Raw genomic sequence first — 22,362 nt, forward strand, 5'->3', positions numbered from 1 at the left:
TAGGCCATTTCAAAATCTGGTATTTATTAATCATATTTCAATTTTTTAACTTGTTATCAAAGAGAAAGAAGAGCACGCGATAGGTCATTTTTTTGTATTTTTTCATCCCCTTTCTACTGAAAATATTGCCAAGGCAGTAAAGATAGTATTTTTCTTAATATCGGGAAATAAGTCGTTTTCCGAGTGATTTTTTCAAGAAAAATCAAATGTTAAGAGCTTTAGATGTTCTCAAGCATACACAAAATGGCTAAAAATTAATTACTGTGCCTTCAAACATGCCTCCTCAGATACAGAGAGCAGTTGTTAACCTCCTGGCTAACCTGGCTTGCGAGTCTGAGGAGGCACGTTTGAAGGCACAGTACATGCTTCACAAGTTGAGTCAAGTGCATTATTTGATAAATTAAGGAATAAGTTTGATCCTTTACATGATCAAGTAAATATGTCGCAGGAGGTTTCCAATTTTTTTGGTAATTAAACACAACTCTCCTAAAATTACTAAATAATTATTTAACCTTCTTGTTTGTAACAGATGTAAAATTAATTTTTAGCCATTTTGTGTACGCTTGAGAAGATCTAAAGCTCTTAACATTTGATTTTTCTTAGAAAAATCACTCGGAAAACGACTTATTTCCCGATATTAAGAAAAATACTAGGTTTACTGCCTTGGCAATACTTTTAGTAGAAAGGGGATGAAAAAATACATAAAAATGACCTATCGCGTGCTCTTCTTTCTCTTTGATAACAAGTTAAAAAAATTGAAATATGATTAAAAATACCAGATTTTGAAATGGCCTAGCACCTTTAATTTTAATGATATCGAATTGCGGTTTCCGGTTTCTTTCATAACTTTTTATACTCTTTAAAACTATGTATATGAAAATGGGGGTCAACTGCAAACCCTCACTTTTGGTCGCGCGTCAGACGCGTATGCGGACAGGAATCTAAAATCAAGTCACATATACTGAAACTAGAGGTGACGAGCAACAAATTTTTCCTTTACCATTTTTCGATCGGATCAACCGTTTAAGCATGAAATGCATTTGAGCCGTCTTAAAATGAACACCCTGTATTAAAACTGTCCGGTAGGACAGTTGTATAAGGGTTGATCATCAAAAACTGCACGAAAAAGCGTAACGTTGAAAAACACCCAACTTTGACAATTTTTTTCTCTTTTTCTATAAAAGATAAAATTCCCAAATTTTCTTTAAAATAAAGGGCAAACCCTCCTTTATAACTGTAATTTTTTTGCAACAACCCAGATTTAATAGGTTTCGAGAAAAAAGTTGCCAAAAATGAGCAAAAACCGCTTTTTCAAAAAATGTTCTTGTTCTTGTTCTTGTTGTTCTTGTTGTTCTTGTTGTTCTTGTTGTTACCTTTTTTGTAAACAACGTAGCGCCTAAGCGCGCAAACCGATTTTCATGAATGAGGTGTCATTCGATTCGGAATTTTATGTAGATGTGCCTTTTGGGGGTCTCGACGCTGTACATTAAACAAGAGAGGAGTTAGCCCCCTTAAAGTAAGGCCCCCTCCAAAATTATTATTACTAATTACTCTGTAAATCTTAGCCCGATTTTGATAAAATTTGGTAGGATGATAGGGTTAGGGCTCCCCTACGTAACATTAAAGCGGCGATCAGCTCTTACACTTGTTAAGAGGAAGTATAGCAATCGTTGCAAATTATCGACACGTGAACCGATTTTCATGAATGAAGTGACATTCGAATCGAAATTTTGTACAGATTTGCACTTTAAAAGTCTCGACACCGTGCCTCATAAGGAGGGGAGTTTGCCCCACCCAAATAAGGCCCTTTCTAAAACTATTATTACCAATATTTCTATAACGCTAAATCCGATTTTGATAAAATTCAGCTCGAATAAGTGGTTAAAGCTCCTCTACGTTGCTGATGCTCTTGCACCTACTAAGAGGAAGTACTGCAATCGTTTGAATTATCAATGAGTGAACCGATTTAAATCAATGAATTGTCGTTCGATTAAAAAATCTTTGCCTCTTTGCCTTTTAGGGAGAAGTACTGCAATCGTAGTTTATTTTTCTTACTCCTCTTAAAAGGAAGTACTGAAATCGCAGTTTAATTTTGCTATTTACGTACAAATACCTTCCTATGTTATTCAAAACGCTTTTTCAAAAAAATTGTTATTGAGGATGGTTTGGGGGAACGCAACTATAATCATTCTTTAAAAAGATCTCTCCAGTGGTAGTTACGGTTCCGACTTAACACCTTATCAGATTATAATGATAGAATTGCTTATTCCAAATTTTAAAAAAATCTGTAAAGAAGATATGTAACTTTGTAAAATAGACGAAAAGGAAAATCTATCCAAAAGGTACAATAATCTCCTTAACAAAAACTTACAGTTTCAAATGTTAAGTATAAGGGTTGATTAAACGCCAAAAGGTACACAAATCAGCGTGTACCCAACATTTCATTAATACTTCATTAATAGTCAAGCAATTCTATTGCATTAATTTTCATTAATAAGTTATTTTTTAGAATTTATTAGATGTCACAGACCCTTATGCTGGCCTCTTCATTTATAATATTTTTTGTTATAATTATGATAAATCACATATATATGTACATGCATGTTAAAGGAGAACAAGACAAAGTTAGAGTAGGCTACTGTCTTGAATTCGTCTTACCGATATTACATATATACAACATTGTGGGATGAATACCTAGATTGAGAATGTAATTGAAGAAAACTATATTATTTGCGATAAAGCCAGATAATTATTACCTATTATTATAAACGTTTGACTACTACATAAAATAACAATTGCTTTAATCAAAGAATGAACTTAAACCAACGATTTTTATTTAAAAATAAAAATAAATCAATAAAATAAACAAAATCATTGGTGTAAGTTTTTTATAAAAAAAAGTTTTGAATTTTTTAGCCTCATAATTTTTTTTTATTTTTTGTAACGTTTTTCTTTTTAACCTGTAATTAATAGTTTCATTATTATAGATAACTAGATATTACAGTCAATCTACAGTGCTACTTGAACAAATATTTTGTAGACGAAAATGGCCAGCATAAGGGTCTGTGACATCTAATAAATTCTAAAAAATAACTTATTAATGAAAATTAATGCAATAGAATTGCTTGACTATTAATGAAGTATTAATGAAATGTTGGGTACACGCTGATTTGTGTACCTTTTGGCGTTTAATCAACCCTTATACTTAACATTTGAAACTGTAAGTTTTTGTTAAGGAGTACGATATTAACTAATCCTTACAGCAGACACAACATAAGGAATACATCTTAAAGCATTTTTTGTCCCTACTAAAAATTTTAAAAAAACTGTAGATAACTTCTTTTTTGCACCAAGCTCTTCAATTGTGGAATACTTCATGATTTTCTGCTTCACAAGGGCCATGCTAATCTTCTCTTTATCGTTTCGATTGTTTAGTACTCGTATATGTACCGCAGAAGTGAGTTTTATTATAATATTTTTTATTCTTATAAGAGGGTGTAAATTCTACGTCCTGTTATCATTTCGTCAGATCGCCCAGAAATGAAGAGAGAAATAACGCGGTACTTCCAAGTAAGAGGAGCTAAAAACCACTTACTCCGTACTCGAGGGAAAACATGTATTTCTGTTTTAAGTAATAACTACGCACGGTGGTTTTTAAGAGGGGCGCCACTTCTATCCTGTTTTATATTTTATGAATTGTCAATCTGTGGTGACAGAGATGAAGACGCTGGTTTATGGATTATGGAGTAGTAAAGGTGTTTTGGGAGTACATTGGCAGGGAAAGTGATAATGTGTGCTTTAGATGTATGTTGTTGCTGGCGAGAAGTTGGAAATCGTTCTCCCGTGGGATATGTTAATCTCACAGTGTGATGATTCTGGTATGGGGTAACCCCCTAGCACCAGGATATGCTGTAGCTGCTTTTTCTTTTAAAGCGGCACCACCACTTAGATCTGGAATAGCTTTTTTAGGAAAAAGAAGAAGAAGAAGAAAGACTAGGGTGTTATTTTGATCTTAGAATTGTTTATGCGAACTCACACTTGTGGGTGTCCCTGTCACCAGCAGCAGCAGTAGAGTGTGTGGGGAAGTGGTAGAACAGTAGAAGCAAAACAGCCCTTTACGGTGAAAAGTATTAAGTGGTGAATTGGAGATAGAGTAAAAGGTACACTTGGCTTAAAGTACCTACCTTGTCAAACACCCTTGACAAAAGTTAAACCAAATCTACTTGAAACTGTGTGCCCAGCTTTTCGTCTAATTTCCGTGCTAAGTTCTTCCTTAACTTAATGCAATACCAAAAGCTTAGGACTTGAAGTTTAAGTCTCAATTAGTACTTGGTCTCACCGCTAGAGCTTTTACAATCTCTTATCTACTAAGTCGACCGCTTCCTTGTATTTATATATATTTGTCTTTTCACGTCAAACTGACAAGTGTGAAACATTTTCAACCAGGTTCCGCTCCATCATTCCCCCCCCCCCAAACCCGTAACCCCTCGAATTACCCATCAATAATTGTGGCAATTTTCCATAAAAACTGGGGACATTTTAAAGACTTTGGTGTTAACACTGTCCACGGCAATTAAAACTTTATAAGCATTTATTAACACTGAACCTACCACGACCGGTCAATTGACTGTTTTTTAAATTTGATTTAAATTTTCTAATTACAGCGTTATCATACCGCCATTAAACTTCACGACTTTTCCTAAAATATGTATGCAATTGTTTTTTTAATATTCACTTCTTTTCCTAATATTTGATTTTTGAGAAAAATATGTAGTCCGTCTTAACTACCGCTACCGGCTGAATATTTTCATTTTATTTACTTATTTTAATATTTCATTTTATTTATTTATTTTTTTGTTACAGAATTCTCTCGAAAACTCAATTTGATAATGCATTTATCGGATTATTGTTTGCATGTGGTGCATATGAGGCAAAAAACGTACGATATTGCCCTTTTCACTGGAACGAAAAATAGGGACGAGCATTCTTCTCAAACACGGTGAGCAGAAATGTATAGAAGGAAATTTTGAGGTTTATTCGATTGGATCAAAGAAATCATCGCTTACAAACCGATAAATTTGCTTTGATTTCTAAATTTTGGAACAAATTCGTAGAGAACTGTCAAAACTGTTCTAACCAAGAGCATATATCTCTTCCAAGGACATTTGTTCCCAACAAAGTCAAGATGTAGATTTACTCAGTACATGCCACCAAATAAACCGGACAAATTTGTTATCAAATCTTGGCTAGCGTTCGATGCAATAAAAGGCTTTCCATTTTTGGGAAAAAACGTGAAAGCAGAGAACCTTCAGTTCCGCTTGGGGAGTTGGTCGCTCTGAAATTAGCAGAAATGCATACAGCTCGTGGAAGAAATATAACCGTGGAAAATTTCGGAGATGGCCTCAACAAATAGTCTTCAATATCCTGGACTTAGCCCCGGGATAAATGCGTGGATTTTGTATTAAAAAAACTACCGGAAGTGAAATTTCAAGGCAAAATTTGGTGTTACCATTGCAAAATCATGACAAATATTAGTACACGAACAAGTGGTCGGAAAATAGCCAAATAAGATACTGCAAAGGCAATAAGACTAAAAAAATGCTGTCTAAACTGTAAAAAATACGTATGCGGGGGATGTGCTATTGAGAAGCCTATAATTATAAAAAATGCTGCAAAAAAGAGTAAAATCTACGAGATTTATTTTTAAACAAGAGAAACTGCGCTTTTTCATAGTCAAATAATTATTATCTTCATTTGATAATAAGAAATTTAAGTAACTTTAAAGTCCGGTCATTTGATCGGTCACGGTAGGAATAGTTATGCATAAATGTCGGTAGGTTTAGTGTTAAAACTTAAATTTTGAAATCATTTTTGAAAATGATAACCCAAGCGCCCGCCCAGTGCACCTTCCTTCTCCGCAAGAGCCGCTTTAAAACCTGAAAACAGTTCTATGAGCCTCGGATAGGAAGCACAAACCAGGAAATAAAAGGGGTGGCCAGCATATTAGTGCCTCTGGAGTGTTGCCGAAGACTTCTTTGACAAGCTGGTGGTGTGGTCCTGAAAATTAGTGCTGTGAAACATATGTTACAAGGACTGGAAATGAAAGAAACACAATAATTTGTGAGTTAATAGCTCCCAGTGGGGCATATCACCCGCTCCTATAAGGATGAAATCAAGTAGCTCTAGTGACATCCCTAGTTACAATTCCAAACACAGAGTCAATATTTAGCTGGAGCAATAATTCTTGTAAGTGCGCTAGCGCAATGCAATTAGAGAGGGGACGAGAAATACGAGGGATGTGTATAAGAAGTACTGAGTCACAATGACCTTGCTGTTTGCTAGAGGGTCTAAACACTGGTTAGGCCTCCTGGCAACCCTTCATGTCAGGTTTTCTTCGACCAACCCCTGGCATCTGGGAGAAGTAATCTAGAGCTACCACTAGTATATAAACTAAACATTCCGGATTAACCCCATGGCTCTTAGCGCGATTGTTAGTATATATTTAAGTTTCCACAAGCTTTGTAAGTTTCTAGGACCTTTTGAGTTCAAAACAATGGTTTCAATTAAACCGATTTCCTTAATTGGTCAGCCTAAACACAAAAACCTGGCATTCTTAAAACACCACTGCTTTCTACTGCAGTACCAACGGTTTAATTGGTAAATTTACTAAAGCCTTACAATTTTATTGAACATTTATTTGTCTTTAACCCCAGATTGCTGATGTGGAATATTTTCGCAAGTTAGGTTACTGTAGGAGAGAGGAGGGCACCTTTGAAACATGTAGGGCGCCACGGTAGCCGAGCGGTTAGAGGCAAGACCTGTGAAGCTAATATGTATTGTGGTACTGGGTTAGATTCCTGGTCTCTAGCCCTTGTATTTTATTTAATGGTTAATAAAAGAAATGTACAGTAAAGTATGTTTGCTAGTTGCCTCCGTCCACGACACCTAATTGGTAGTTGGACGTAAAGCCTGCCTGAAATAATAGGCAATTACTTTACCTTATTTTACTTTATTTAAAACATTTATGATTGGTAATTTTCTCCATATTTTGTGGTAGACCTGTTGTATTAATTGACAGAGTTTCCCTTCGTTTTCATTCGCTAATACGAGGTGTGGCTATTAAATAACGAGACTGAGGCTGCTACAGAAAAACTATGCATGCGCCAAATCTTAACGACCGACAGCTGTGCAGCGTAAAGCCTTCTCTTTCGATTGCATCGCCTCTCACTTGTTTATAGAGAAATCTGTCGACACCGTCGTTTGTGTGAGAGGTGTTAGTTTCGTTTTGCCGAAAACATGATACTGCACATGTAGTAGACCAACGAATTGTCGTAAAATTTCACCTGAAACTGGGTAAAACCGCTACTGAAACTTATCTTTTATTAAAAGAAGTTTATGGCGATGAATGTTAATCATGTGCGCGAGTTTTTGAGTGGTTCAAGTGTTTCCAAGATGGCCGAGAAGACGTAGGAGGTGATGATGACCGCCCGGGTCGCCCTTCCACGTCCAAAACGGATGAAAATATCGATTATAATTAATCAACATTACTACCGTGAGGTGCTTGCTCAACTCCGTGAAAGAGTAAGGAAAAAAACGACCCGATTTGTGGAAGAACAAGTCATGAGTTCTCTATTAAGACAACGCGCCGGCTCACACTGCATTGTCTGTCAAGAAGTTTCTAGCCAAGTACAACATCCCAGTTTTAGGCCATCCGCCTTATTCGCCTGAGACCTGGCCCCCATGTGACTTTTATCTGTTCCCCAAAGTCAAATCTTGCATTAAAAGGAACACGATTTCAGTCCGTTGAAGCTGTGAAAGAAACAGCGGCACGCGTCATGCAGGAGCTCACAGGAAAAGACTTCCAGCACTGTTTCGAAAAATGGTGAATTCGCATGGAGCGTTGTAGGGATAGGGGAGAGGTGTATATTGAAGGTGATAATAACTAAATATGTTTAAATTTAAAATAAAATGTTTTACAGCAATAGTCTCGTTGTTTAATAGCCACAGCTCGTTCATTCTAGATAATATTAATGAAAATTTAAGGCAATAAAATTACTTAAATGATATCAGTTATTACAATATGCTTTTTCGAATGTTTCTAAATGGCTGAAATTACGGGCGGAAGTATGAATGAAATGTTTGGTACTCTCTGATTTGTGTACCTTTTGGCATTTAATCAAGTTACTTAACTTTTGAAACTGTAAGTTTTTGTTGAGGAGTTTTATCTAATAATAACCCAAGATTAATTATTGCCTATTATTATTAATGCTTAACTACTAGATAAAGTAAAGTAATAATCAATTTACTCGGGGTCAAATCTGCATTAACATAAAAGGAACACGATTTCAGTCCGTTGAAGCTGTGAAAGAAAAAGCGGCACGAGTCATGCAGGAGCTGACAGAAAAAGACTTCCAGCACTGGTGATAATAACTACTCGTAAATGTGTATAAATTAAAAATGAAATGTTTTATAGATTTTAGTCTCGTTATTTAATAGCCACACCTCGTAGACTCTACATAGGTTCAGATAAAGTGCCAAATAACAAACATGGTGTCCATTTCCAAACAATGAACTATCTCCAGCTAAATCTCTGGATTTAATCTCATTACCAGAGAAAATCTTCTTATTTGTGCCGTTACAGTGGTAATTAGGGAAGTTTAGAATGTGGATGGCAAAATGGGGGAGAATCCCTAGCGAGAGAATATTGGGGGCGGAGAATCTCCTTTTCGGCCCCCGGGGGTGGCAGCGCTACTATAATTACAGAGATTAATCAACGCTAGCTACACTTTCCTAGCAAGAGGCACATGTGCGTGCTAGCTGAATGAACAACGGCTACCCGCTTGTACTCTGCTTATTGTAGCCAGAAGTCATCACCGCCTTCAAAATATTAATCTCCATCTCTCCAGTGAGAACATACCAATTTCTCTCACAACCACTTCGCTATAATTCCAAGGCATTTTTTTGTTTTATCTGCCCTCATTACAGCGGATGTTAGAAATGCATTTCATGTCTCTGAAAACTTATTAAATTTTATTAATTTTCGGTGAAATTAGTTAGTAATTCTTTTCACTGACACCATTTTTTTCGCTACATTCACCATTTCAAAATATTCCATCTAACTCCAAAAATTAAATGAAATCCTTTGGAATTTAAATTTTAAAAATACTACATTTTATCTATGTGCTAAATACTGACTCCATTTCAGGTATGTTTTAAACCTAGGACTGAATGGAGGGTGAACTGGACGTAGCAGTGGCGGAAGGGAGTCATTTGGTTTATCGATGGCTCCAAGATGGACTGTGGGACTGGGGCTGGAGTGTATGGGGTTAAACCTGAGGTTCTATTGAGAGGTCTCTTGGGAGATACTCCACCGTCCTCCAGGCCGAGGTTTTTGCTATTAAAATATGTGCTGAGGAAAACCTGCGGATGGAACCTAGAAATAGGGAGATTCGTATCTTTTCGGACAGCTAGGCTGCACTGAAGGCTCTTGTATCCTTCAGAATGACCTCTTCCCTAGTTTGGGAATGCAGAAAGGCCCTAGAACTAATGGCCCGGTACAACAAAGTTCGGCTAGAATGGGTGCCGGGTCATGTGGGGATTGAAGGGAATGAGACAGCTGATCATCTGGCCAGGAATGGAGTTAACACTCCTTTCATCGGTCCGGAGCCTGTCCTGGGGATGACCAAGGGTTTGGCTCGTGCGGCTCTCAGAGAATGGATCTGAAGGTAGCACGAAAAGAACTGGGTGATGTGTCCTGGGGTTAAACATAGCAAGACTATGATGCCTTGGCTGTGTAAGCATAGAACCAAAGAGACTCTGTGCTTGGGCAGAAATCAGATTACTCTGATTTCAGGCCTATTCACGGGGCACGGTAGGTTCAGGAAGCATCTGCGCAAGGAACCGCTGTGCAGATTATGTCAGGAAGAGGAGAAAACGGCCTCTCACCTGTTGTTTGATTGCGTTGCAATCTAGCGTTTGCGCTATGAAACCTTTGGAACGCTGAGGCATACATAATTTTAGAAACATTAGGTTGCCTCTAACGTGCCACTTATTGTGTAATTTTCTGTCCCATCTTTTGTGTGCTGATAGAATAGAATGTATCTTTATTACAATAAATATGTACAAAACATTGTAGCCTTCATAACAAGTGAGGATAACAAGAAAGGTTATAAGGTGTAGGATAAAGAATGCAGGGAAAAAGGAGAGGAAAAACCTGCAGCTAGTGTAGAAAGTTAGAGGAGTATGTGTTAAATTCTTTTGTGCCTGTAGGTTATAGAAGGATCTGTAGGAGGCTATGTCGCGGCAGTGTGGAGTAGGATGTCAGTCTAGGATGGAGAGGAGTTTCACCAGGCGATTTTGGTTATGGGAGTGTACCAGCGATAAATGGATACTGTCTCCGTGGAGTGAGTCAATTTTAGTGCGTCGAGAAGAGTCTGTCGCAAGTCTGACGAAATTTGTCCTGAAGTTTCTTGATGTTATTACTACAAGTGCAGGCTCTTTGCGGATCAGAGCAACATCGGGCCTATTGACCACTTTGTAAAGGAGGAGTTTGTTGGTCACCAGTCATTTTTGGAGTCAAGTGAGAGTAGAGGAAATAGTAGTCCAGTTTGCCAGAGTTTACTTTGTCCTGCACGTGGGTAGTGAAAGTCAGTTTGTTGTCCAAAGTTAGGCCTAGGTACTAGAACGTGGGTAGACCACAGGGGATCAGAGAATTATTGTGTCGTAATTTGTCGATTAAAAGTGGATCTGCGTTTGAGTGAAGAGTATAGTGTTAGTCTGTCCGGTAGCAAAAGAGTAAGTCTGTTGGTGCTAAGTATCCATTCTCCAAGATGACGTGTATAAAAGCCACGTCATCAGCGTACAAGGCAAGGTTGAAGGTTTCTGATAAGAAAGGTTAAAAATGTGTTACTAAAATTCCTTGAGTAAAGAAATGTTCCTTAAACACCGGAATTCAAATCTTGACTCAAGGTATTTATTCAATTTTTCGAGATTTTGTCCAAAATTACTCATTTTCAATTAACATTGTATGTAAACATTATATCCGAAAATTTATTCATTATTTTTATAAAAATTAATTTTACCGCTGTTATCGGGGAGAGGTTTATGACAGGTTTTTTTCTGTAAGGTTAAATTCCAGTGTAATGTACGGTTTTACAAGCTATAAGGTAAGTGGGGGAAAGATGCAAGTATCGTCATATTTTGCATATCTACAACTGGATGACAGCAATTCCTACGTTAAAGTGTGTAGTAAACAACTGTGAATACCGTGCTTGTGAGTTTTTCTATTTACATCTAGTTTAATCCTCGTTAAAGTGAAAATTCAACTCTATGTACTTGGTGAGTACCCATGTTATAATATTTCGTTGTCGATACTTAAGGTTTGGTGATGGATTGATTAGATTAAACGTAATAATTCCGTGATATTTGTGTCGTGCACATCTTGGTGAGTACGTGTTAGCTTGAAACAACATGATTGAAGCCTTAGTACAAAAATAAACCTATGTGGCGTCTTCCTCCAGTGCTTGGGGTAAGATGCCACCTATTGAAGTGTTTCAATTTCATATTGATTCTCTTTCATAATTACATTATAATGATATATTTTATAATATAAAACAATTACTGACACACGAAATATAGTTTTTGTATAATACATTAATATTATTAACCCTTGAGCCGTCTCCTTATGTGAAGTGCCATAATCCGTCACCTCGGGTCATATTGACCTAGCATTAAAAACTATTAAATAAAAAGGAAAAACTAACTAATATCATGTTATAGGGAATAGAAATCAAAGACAAAACTTTTTGGCAGCATGCCCTTAACAACTGGATCCATTCAAACCCGGGACGCAGAATCACCAGACTTCAATTTGGGTCTTTGCTGAGCGCCGCGTGGAATAGGGCAGCAACTGTTGGAAATGGCAGCGTGGGATTTTCTGCATGCGGAATTTATACATACGATCCGCAAAAAATTACAGAATTTACAGAATACAAAAAATTTGAATGCCACACAAGAAGTTAATGCACCTCTGGCAATAGCTTCAAGAATCACTTCTTTTGAAGAAATTAGTCCTACCCCCAGATTTCAGAAACCCAAGCAAACTCGAAGAAAGAAAAAAACTGCTGAAGTCCTTACGACAGTGGAGAAACGGGAGGCATTGAGAAGAAAGGCTACTCTGCCGACAGAAGGGGGAAAAGTACAGCAGAAAAAGAAAAGGAAGGACAGTTTATCTTCAGCATCCTCCGCTACCGATAATTTGGTAATGACCAGTGGTGAGAGTGACATTGAAGAGGAGGACGATGATTTTCGTATTGAGTGTAAAGGATATTTTTATGATAAGGAAGGGCCCAAAATGCGATTGGATTCAATGCATAACATGCAAGAGATGGCTACATGAAATTTGCAGCAAAGACAATTTGCATTGCAAAAAATGTTAAAAATTAAACAAAAAATGTCTTTTGTTCGGTGTTCCTTCCCCTCAGTGTTTAATGAGAATATTTTGCAGTTTACCTAACATTAAATTTGTAATTTTTTCTTTCTCAATTTATATCTTAAGATATTGTTGCATCTTCCCCCGCATCAACTGGCATCTTCCCCACATGATGGGGTAAGATGCCAGTTTTGACAAATTTCATTCAAATGCATTTTTAATGGTTTTGCATTTAATTAAATATACTAATATATATATGTAATTAAAGAATAAAAAACAACCTGGACGTTGATACATTTGGTGTTTTTTTTTCGATAACCCAGTTTCCTACAAAACGGAAATAAGTGTTAAGTGTGGCATCTTCCCCCCACTTACCTTATATCTCAAATTATTCAATACGAAGTTATCAAAATGAGGTAAAATGTTCACTTCTGCTATCCTTAATAACAAATTTCGGCCTAAACTCTACCCAAAAGTGCGTCTTCTCTAAATAACATGGGCTTAACCCTATGGAATATTAGAAATGATAATATAGGGAAAAATACAGACCTATACCTTGCGGAAAAAATTAATTTAAAATGACAGGTGACAAAACTTAATAAATAGCGAGATTATCTGTTGTAATGAAACGAGGAATCCAAGAATGAATTCATATTGAGATTATGCTCATACGAGTACTATAGTGCACCTGCACATGTTACTCATGAGAATCGATGAAATTAAGGCTCCCTCCCAAGCAATGCACCAGTAGAAATAATGAGCTCTCTTCTATCAGGCTGCAAAGGATATGATCAGGACGGCAGTGCGAAAAATGTAAGTTATATACCCAAGAATTATTTATATTTATTTCAGTTTCCAATAATTATACGTACAGGGTGTTCATTTTAAGACGGCTCAAATACATTTCAGGCTTAAACTGTTAATCTGAGCAAAAAATGGTAGAGGAAAAATTTGTTACCCGTCACCTCTAGTTTCAGAATATGTGACTTGATTTTAGATTTCTGCCCGCATACGCGTCTGACGCGCGACCAAAAGTGAGCAAGCAAGCCAGGTTAGCCAGGTTATCAACTGCTCTCTGTATCTGTGGAGGCACGTTTGAAGGCACAGTACATGCTTCACAAGTTAAGTAAAGTGCATTATTTGATAAATTAAGGAATAATTTTGATGCTTTACATACAAGATATTGATCACTTAAAAATGTGGCAGGAGGTTTCCAATATTTTTGGTAATTATTTGGAACCCTCACTTTTGGTCGCGAGTCAGCCGCGTATGTGGGCAGGAATCTAAAATCAAGTCACATATTCTGAATTGCATTTGAGCCGTTTTAAAATGAACACCCTGTATAATAAATTATTTTCTTGATAATATTTATTAAAGTTTATTCATTACTTTTGTCCACTTCCTAAGTTCTATAAAAATTTGAGCTGCCTAGATTCCCCTTCTTGGTAGCAGTAGACAACCCTGCTGAATAATGTTTGTTTTCCTTGTTGATCCTTCGAAGTAGTCATTCTTCAATTGATTTACAACACTAAAGATATTGAGTGCAATTGGAGTAAACTCAGATTGATGGACCACTATGGCAGAGAAGTGGACTATCCTTTATTAACGTCACCACAATTCTACCAGAGAAAGAGAGGTAATCGACCTAGAATCGTACTTTCACAGTACCGGCCAACTGTCTCCCAGTAATTCTTCTACTTCTTCTTTTTGGTTCAAATAAATGTTTTGTAAAAAAAAAAAACTATTCTTGAAGTTTCAGTTGACGGAATCTTAGTTGACTGAAACAGCAATACCAAAACAGAATAAAAAGGTTCACCGTTCGACAAACACTGACAAAAAGACGTTGACTAACTGACAAAAAGCTGAAATATGTATTTATTGAGAAAGGCAAGGTGTTAGTTGTAACGTACCTAGTTCAAATAATGCCCAAGTTATAATTTAGTCAAATGTATTGATAGATTGTGTTACCGAAGGTTAGGCTTTCGGATATCTTTGGAAGTTGTCGGATATATTAGGCGCGCTTTGACATTTTGTGGTGAACGGGAATGAAGTCACATACGTAAAAGAAGTCACAATTTGCAAACAATAAAAAAATTTTGGCCGTACATGGAGGAATGATGATAATGATGAATGAATAATGATAATGATGAATGAATGATGATAATGATGAATGAATGATGATAATGATGAATGAATGATGATAATGATGAATGAATGATGATAATGATGAATGAATGATGATAATGATGAATGAATGATGATAATGATGAATGAATAATGATAATGATGAATGAATGATGATAATGATGAATGAATGATGATAATGATGAATGAATGATGATAATAATAAATGAATGATGATAATGATGAATGAATGATGATAATGATGAATGAATGATGATAATGATGATGAATGAATGATGATAATGATAAAATAGAAAACATTAAAATTGTACAATAAAATTGCACTTCAGTTAAACCGCTTTTCTTAATATTAAGAATTCAATTTAAGTATCTAATCCCTCTGATATTATCAAGAAATACGCAGACATAGTGCTAAGATTGTCCTGTTATTTCATTCTGCGACTTTTTTTTTACCAATAACTTTTTACCCTGGATTCATCATTTTGAACAGAAAAACTATTAAATTCAAACTATCATTTACCCAGTTTCGTATTAGAATTAAATTTAAATATTCTAGTTCTAATATTAGAACTATTAGAATATTATTATTAACCAGTTTTTTTGTATTAGAATTAAATTTAAATATTCTAGTTCTAATATTAGAACTGTTAGAATATTTTAGAATTTAAAGGTTGAAGACTTACATCATTTTTTTTTTTAATTGTCTGTCCAGCATATTCTGATTTACGATGCAAGTTGTTCAGAACAACTTCTGATCTGAATGGAATAAACTGAACAGAACTAGCTAATTACTGCACCTGGGCATAATTGTTTTTAAAATGAATGCATATTACAAAGAAATATCTTTAAAATGTTTGTCTTTTATGATGTAATAGTAATTTTCATATAGTGCATTCTGTTTATCTTGTCTATTATCTTGATGATGCAAAGGTTCATTTTTATTAGTTAATTTTATTGCACTTGTGGATTATTATTGTTATTTAATTTGTCGGTAAGTACTATAATTTTTTACTTTGATTTGCCTATTCCTGTAGTGGTTGAATAACCAACAGATTTGTCATTCCATATTTTTTTCGTTGAATTTTATAAATTCAATTTTTTATTTGTAAAGTTTTGCGAATATTTAATTAAAGACAATTATTATAATTTTAGAACCCTTAAAACTAAATAATAATATTAAATAACTGTTAATGAATTGAAAAATGTTATTTAGATTTCTCTGCTAAAAATAAACAGGCAGCCTCCTCGGTAAGGCATGTTCCGACATGTTCTAGTGGCATTTATTTTATGATCATGGTATAGATTAGTTTATTTATAGTTTATAATAGGAGTTCTTTTTTTACTCATCACTCATTTTTTACTCATCTAATCATCTCGGATAAACTGTCTGCTCTGATAAAGTAAACATGCTACCGCTACTGATTGTAGATTCTATAGCCTAAGATTCAACACTAAAACCACAGGAATATGGGTAATATAACTTACCAGTTGTTGACCTGCAGGATGGTAAGTCCTGTATCCTGTGCTAGTTGCTTCTTCTGGTCTTCCGAAGGGTAGGGATGCTGTAACAAAGATGACAAAATAAAAAAAAATTAGAAAATTTTTTAGCGTACATTGGTAGTATTATTTGTACAGCTTTACTTCTTTGTAATTATTAATATATATCAATACACAGGTCTTTCTCAAAAAACGTTTTCTTTTAAAAAATATGGAATAACTGCAAGTAATACCTATTTTTTTTAGGCAAGCAATTTAGGTATAGTGGACGTAAGCGACTAGCAAACACATACTTCACACTATAAAGTTCTCATTTTAATCATTAAATAAAATCTAAGGCCTAGAGACTGGGGAATTGAACCCAGTACCATAATGCATACGAGGGTCGTTTGAAAAGTCCGTGCAAAAATAAAAACTACTTAATTTTTTGGGGTAAACCTTTTTTATTTTTCAACATAGTCTCCTTTTAGGCTTATACACTTCGTCCAACGCTGCTCTAGTTTGTTGATTTCTTCCGAATAATAGGATTTGTCCAAGTCTGAAAAATAGCCATTCGTTTCTGCAATCACCTCCTCGTTTGAATAAAATCTTTTTCCAGCCAGCCATTTCTTCATATTGGGGAACAAATAGTAGTCCGAGGGAGCCAAGTCTGGAGAATAGGGGGGATGTGAAACGAGTTGGCACCCTATTTCCATTAATTTTGCGACCACAACTGCTGAGGTGTGAGCTGGTGCGTTGTCGTAATGGAAAAGGACTTTTTTGTGGGCCAATCGTGGGCGTTTTTCTTGCAGCTCGGTTTTCAAACGGTCCAATAACGATGAATAATATGCACCTGTAATAGTTTTACCCTTTTCCAGATAGTCGATGAGGATTATTCCTTGCGAATCCCAAAAGACAGTCGCCATAATCTTTCCGGCCGAAGGAACGGTCTTCGCCTTTTTTGGAGCAGATTCCCCCTTGGAAACACATTGTTTAGATTGTTCTTTGGTCTCAGGAGTGTAGTGATGTATCCATGTTTCATCCACAGTGATGAAACGACGCTTAAAGTCCTGCGGATTCTTCTGGAACAGCTGCAAACCGTCCTTGCAACACTTCACACGATTTCGTTTTTGGTCAAGCGTGAGCGATCGCGGCATCCATCTTGCGGATAGCCTTGTCATGTCCAAATGTTGATGCAAAATATTATGTATCCGTTCATTCGAGATGCCCACAGCACTAGCAATCTCACGCACCTTCACTCTTCTGTCATCCATCACCATATCATGGATTTTATCAATGATTTCTGGAGTAGTAACCTCAACAGGGCGTCCAGGACGTTCAGCGTCACTTGTGCCCATATGGCCACTCCGAAAATTTTGAAACCACTTGTAAACTGTTCTAATCGAAGGTGCAGAGTCACCATAATGTTTATCAAGCTTCTCTTTAGTCTCCTGAGGCGTTTTGCCTTTCATAAAGTAGTGTTTAATCAACACACGAAATTCTTTTTCGTCCATTTTTTGAAAATCACTCGACTTCCTCGATTCAAACGAATGCCAAACACAAAGAAATAGACCGATCTGGCTGAAACTTGGTGTGTGTTCTTCCAAGAGATGCTACTAACTAAACATAACCTCGATATGCGCCAGTAGTGCTATCTCTCTGACTTTGCACGGACTTTTCAAACGACCCTCGTATTAGCTTTAAAGGTCACGCCTTTAACCCGCTCGGCTACCGTGGTGCCTTCATATTATAAATAATTCCTCTCTTAAATATCTCTTTGGGAGAAAACAATGCAATTTAATCGTTTTTTTATTTATTTTTATTTTACGTTTTAATGGAAAACCCATGGCTTTTATGATTTCTAGAGAAATTCGTTTTCGGATAGTTCCTAGGCAGTGGAAAGCTCTCCTAAGGTAACATTATAGTGTATTTGTACGGTTTTACAAACTGTACAGTATGGGTAACAACTTAATATGGTTCAAATGTTCGGATTATATAGAAAATTGATGTTATAATCTTGAAAATTGTACGAGAATATGTATATTCTCGTATTAAGAGAATATGAGTGTGCACTTCGAAGTGGATTTTTGAATATACAGTGTGAACCAGTAAGTAATGTCCATAGGCCTACTGTGTGTAGTCCATCTAAAGTGGAGTTCAATGACGGATTGGCTAACTTCATATTTTCCACTGCTCTTGAGTGACGTAACTTTAATTTTTTTCTAAAATCATTACTTTTTTTGCAATAAAAATGTTATTACTCAGAAAGTTTTAGCCGGAATTCGATTCTGATGACACGGTTAGAAAGACAGTTAAATTTTCTAAAAATTGATACCATTTCGAAGCATAAGTTATTCTCCAAACAGCCTCAATCTTTCTCTGAATGCTGGAAAAATAAAAGTAATCGAAATTTTTTGAAGAATACTCATTAGGCCCTTATGTGATCATTATCAGACCTAGGTGCTGGCACTTTTTATAAAAGTTTCCTTGTCTAATGGGCTTTCAAACGGTATATCATTTTCCAGGATTCCTTTTATCTTCGTATGAGAAATTAGGTTTGTTTTGCAAGAGAACGTGTTCACGAGCACTCAACAGTGTTAGTTTATCAAGTTGTTTAATTCATTGAAAACTCTTTTAGATGGACCAGTAGTCAATTTTTAAAGTAGATTGTCTTAAAATAAGGAAGGCAAAGGTTACAAATTGCACTTTAAACATTTACTTCTGATCTCTCTGAAATATTTGAGAAAATGTTAGGAAATATTTTAAATGTCAATTTGTAGAAATCACATTTTTGAACACAGATTACTGAAAAAAAACAAAAAAAAAAAAAACAGAAATCAAATCTGCCCGATTCCAGCATTTTTCCGAACAAAAAGAGCAAAAAGATTTCCGAAAAAATAGGTCCAGTAAGTAAAAGCAGAAGACTTTTTTAGTAAAAGTTTTTAGTATAAAAATAAAAATCCATGAGAGGAAATGATGTGTCTCGCGCCAGATTTTATTTTTCCCGCGGCTAGAAGATCTCCCTGTGGGGACATGGAGGGAAATTGAAATCACCGGAAGGAAAAAAGGAATATACACAAGTGATAAAATTAGGAGCTAGGAGGGTGTGATAAGGGAAGAAGTGTTAAAGCCGAGGTTATAGCCTAGGAGGTGGTTAGATGTTTGGGGAATGTCTTAGGGTATTTACCCTTCGGGGAATATCTCTAACACCACCTTATATAACCTGGTCACAGGACTATCGGTAGATGGTAATGGAAATGCGGAAACGAAACAAAAGAAAGGTCGTAAGCTCGATTATAGGCACAGCTTACACATTGCAATGCCTACTTCTCTGCATAATGCGATGATTCTGGATTTGGACTGCGAGTGCAGCTGAAGCGAATCATACATTTTCTCCTACTTTAGAAACTATATCTCCAGAATAATAAATGCTAAGACTCTGGACGTTAACAGAAAAGTCGGACAAGTAAGTGGCAACTGTCCATCCCTGTAGAAAGAAACATGGTGAACTTAAGATAAAAATACTGGTGTGAACAATCAGAAAATATTGTCTATCAGTGGATAGTGGTGATTTGTAAGAAGCTCTAAAACAATAAGCTCTCAAGCTCTCCAACTACAACTATCATTCTAGGCAGTTCCCAGAGCTTTAAGGTTTATAAATTCCATAAATATAGATCTAGTCCTGAGAGAGTTCCGTGTCAGGTAGCTAGGAAAGGTCTCCTATTCAGTCGGAGGGAGGTTATTAACCACCTGAATAGGCTGTACGGTTGGCGGAGTATTCACAGATACACTCTTTAAGCTTGGCGTTACCGAGGCATTTCTAATACAACAATTTAAATATGATCCTTAATCTTTTTAAAATAAGTAATCTTTATAAACAGTCTTCATAAAGAAAGCATAATTTACGTCTTATTATCTAAATTTGTAGAACTAGAATAATACCAAACTCCAGGCAGATGGCTAATAGCCATGCCTTATTAGGCCATGCCATGGCTAATAGCCATGCCTTATTTTGCTTTAGTTCAAACTTTAAATATTGTATACAAAATAGTGCAACATGAATAAAGCGTTTATTATTATTAGATCTAGTCCTATTCTATGAGATGAGGCGAAAATTAGAACTAATGCAACTTAGCTTGAAATCGTTCATTATCTGACAGTAGGTAAAGTAAAGTAACTGTCATTATCTGACAGTAGGTAAAGTAAAGTAACTGTCATTATCTGACAGTAGGTAAAGTAAAGTAACTGTCATTATCTGACAGTAGGTAAAGTAAAGTAACTGTCATTATCTGACAATTTATTGTTCAGTCACTTTCTTTTTTGCAAATTTAAGCATGTCCTCTGGGTGATATTCTTTCGTTACAGACCACACTATCCCACATAACCAGACAGTAGAAGTAATGCAACTTAGCTTGAAATCGTTCATTATCTGACATTAAGTAAAGTAATTGCCTATTTCTTTCAGGCAGGCTTTACCGTCCAACTACCAATTAGTTGTTGTGGAAGGAGGTGACTAGCAAAAATACTTTACTGTAAATTTCTTTTATTAACCATTTAAATAAAATCGAAGGCCTGTGACCGGGGGAATCAAACCCAATACCACAATACATATTAGCTGTACAGGTCTCGCCTCTAACCGCTCGGCTACCGTGGCACCTCGTTAAAATTAGGTTTACTGTATGTTTTCAAGCAGGCCTAACGTCCAACTACCAATTAGGTGTCGTGGACGGAGGCGACTAGCAAACATACTTTACTTTAAATTTCTTTTATTAGCCTTCAAATAAAATCCAAGGCCTAAGACCGGGAATCGAACCCAGTAACCACAATACATATTAACTTTTTAGGTCTCACCTCTGAGCAAATTTATAGGAAATTATATGCTCTTTCGTTTGGAACAAGCAGATTTGTTGTAGGATAAAGGATAGAAAAGTTACGGCCGTTTTTATGGTGGAAAAACGCGAATATCGACGGAAAAGTTGTAAATGCAAATATCTTGCGACACTATTGAGAATCGGGACAAAGTGAATAGAATATTTTTTGTTGCATTTGAGCTGCTGAATCACCTCCCGAAGTTTAAACCACTCCTCCGCATACACCCTGTATAATGGAAATTTAAGTTCATTAAAAATTACGCTAGGAGGCACCACGGTAGCCGAGCGGTTAGAGGCGAGGCCCCAATAATCTAAGAAGGATTGTGGGTAATGGGTTCGATTCCCCTGTCTAGGCCTTGGATTTTATTTAATTGTTACAATGAGAAATTTATAGTAAAGTATAAAGTAATTGCCTATTTTTTCGGGCAGGCTTTACCGTCCAACTACCAAATTAGGTGTCGTGGACGGAGGCGACTAGCAAACATACTTTACTGTAAATTTCTCTTCGGGAATCGAACCCCACAATACATATTAGCTTTACAGTTCTCGCCTCAAACCGCTTGGCTACCGTGGCGCCTACTGTCTGATCTGATATCCATAGATAAAAATTCCTTACGAGGATACCTAGGAATGAAACCTTAAACTTGAAAAGAAATAAAGAAAAGGAAGGATCTAAGAGGACTGTTCAGGCAGGAAGGGATTCTGGTTGGAAGGGCACCATTAGCGGCCCCCCTGGGATCGAGTTGTGGTTTCACCAGGTACATCTTTATACCCTAGGAAGATAGGTAATTCAAAGCAGGAACCACTACGGTCAAAGTGACTGAACTATTCCCCATCCAAGTCTATCCCATTTTTTCTGTTTCCTTTTAAAGCTCAGTCGAAAATTATTCGCTTTTAAACAGTAGAGAACACTACTATAAACAATTTGCTGAGTTTAACGGTTTTTCTAGATGCAACCCTTGGGAGTTGAAGAGAGAGACTTACAAGCGTGCCCCCATACCTCTTCTCGCCGAGATATCCCCCAGAGTGTGCTATTTCCAAGCCACCCTTCTAGATCTTACCAAGGAAAAGGAAATTGCAAATTGCTATTCTAACGGGGTAGAGATTGCAAGTCCAATGGCATTGCCCTTGCTTCCACAAACTTTAGCACACTAAACCTATTTTCTTGTCTTCTAAGATTATACAGACACACACACACACACTTGCGCCAAACACTCCGCCCTTTATTATCCAGAGCGCCCTATTATCCATTAAAGGAACATAGCTAGCCGAAATTCCAGCAGCTTGCCAACTCACCCAATCCCAAACTACCTAATTAAAGCCAGTCCCCCTCAAGATGTCATTAGCATAAACAATTCACAGAACGGAAAAGAGTAAAACATACCGGAACTTACTAAATGTGTAACAATTAGACAACAATTCTATTAATAAAGGATGCAG

At 36.3% G+C, this 22,362-nt stretch overlaps 1 protein-coding gene and 1 pseudogene across 7 annotated transcripts in view; both read right to left on the minus strand.

Moving 5' to 3' along the window:
• hth (Meis homeobox homothorax) overlaps positions 1-22,362 on the minus strand; it is a 290,170-nt gene that overhangs the window by 64,810 nt on the left and 202,998 nt on the right. For all 7 annotated transcript variants that reach the window (XR_012460421.1, XR_012460420.1, XM_074134764.1 and 4 more), the window contains one exon: positions 16,061-16,137. Coding sequence is in view for 5 of the 7 variants with exons in the window: in XM_074134764.1 (XP_073990865.1) it covers positions 16,061-16,137 (77 nt within the window). In the remaining 2 variants the exon portion in view is untranslated. The remainder of the gene's footprint in view (positions 1-16,060; positions 16,138-22,362) is intronic.
• On the minus strand, positions 3,359-3,450 carry LOC141457593 (U6 spliceosomal RNA; annotated as a pseudogene).

Source organism: Rhodnius prolixus, unplaced genomic scaffold, assembly GCF_049639745.1.
Source record: "Rhodnius prolixus isolate KJV_2025 unplaced genomic scaffold, Rpr scaffold_28, whole genome shotgun sequence".
NCBI lineage: Eukaryota > Metazoa > Arthropoda > Insecta > Hemiptera > Reduviidae > Rhodnius > Rhodnius prolixus.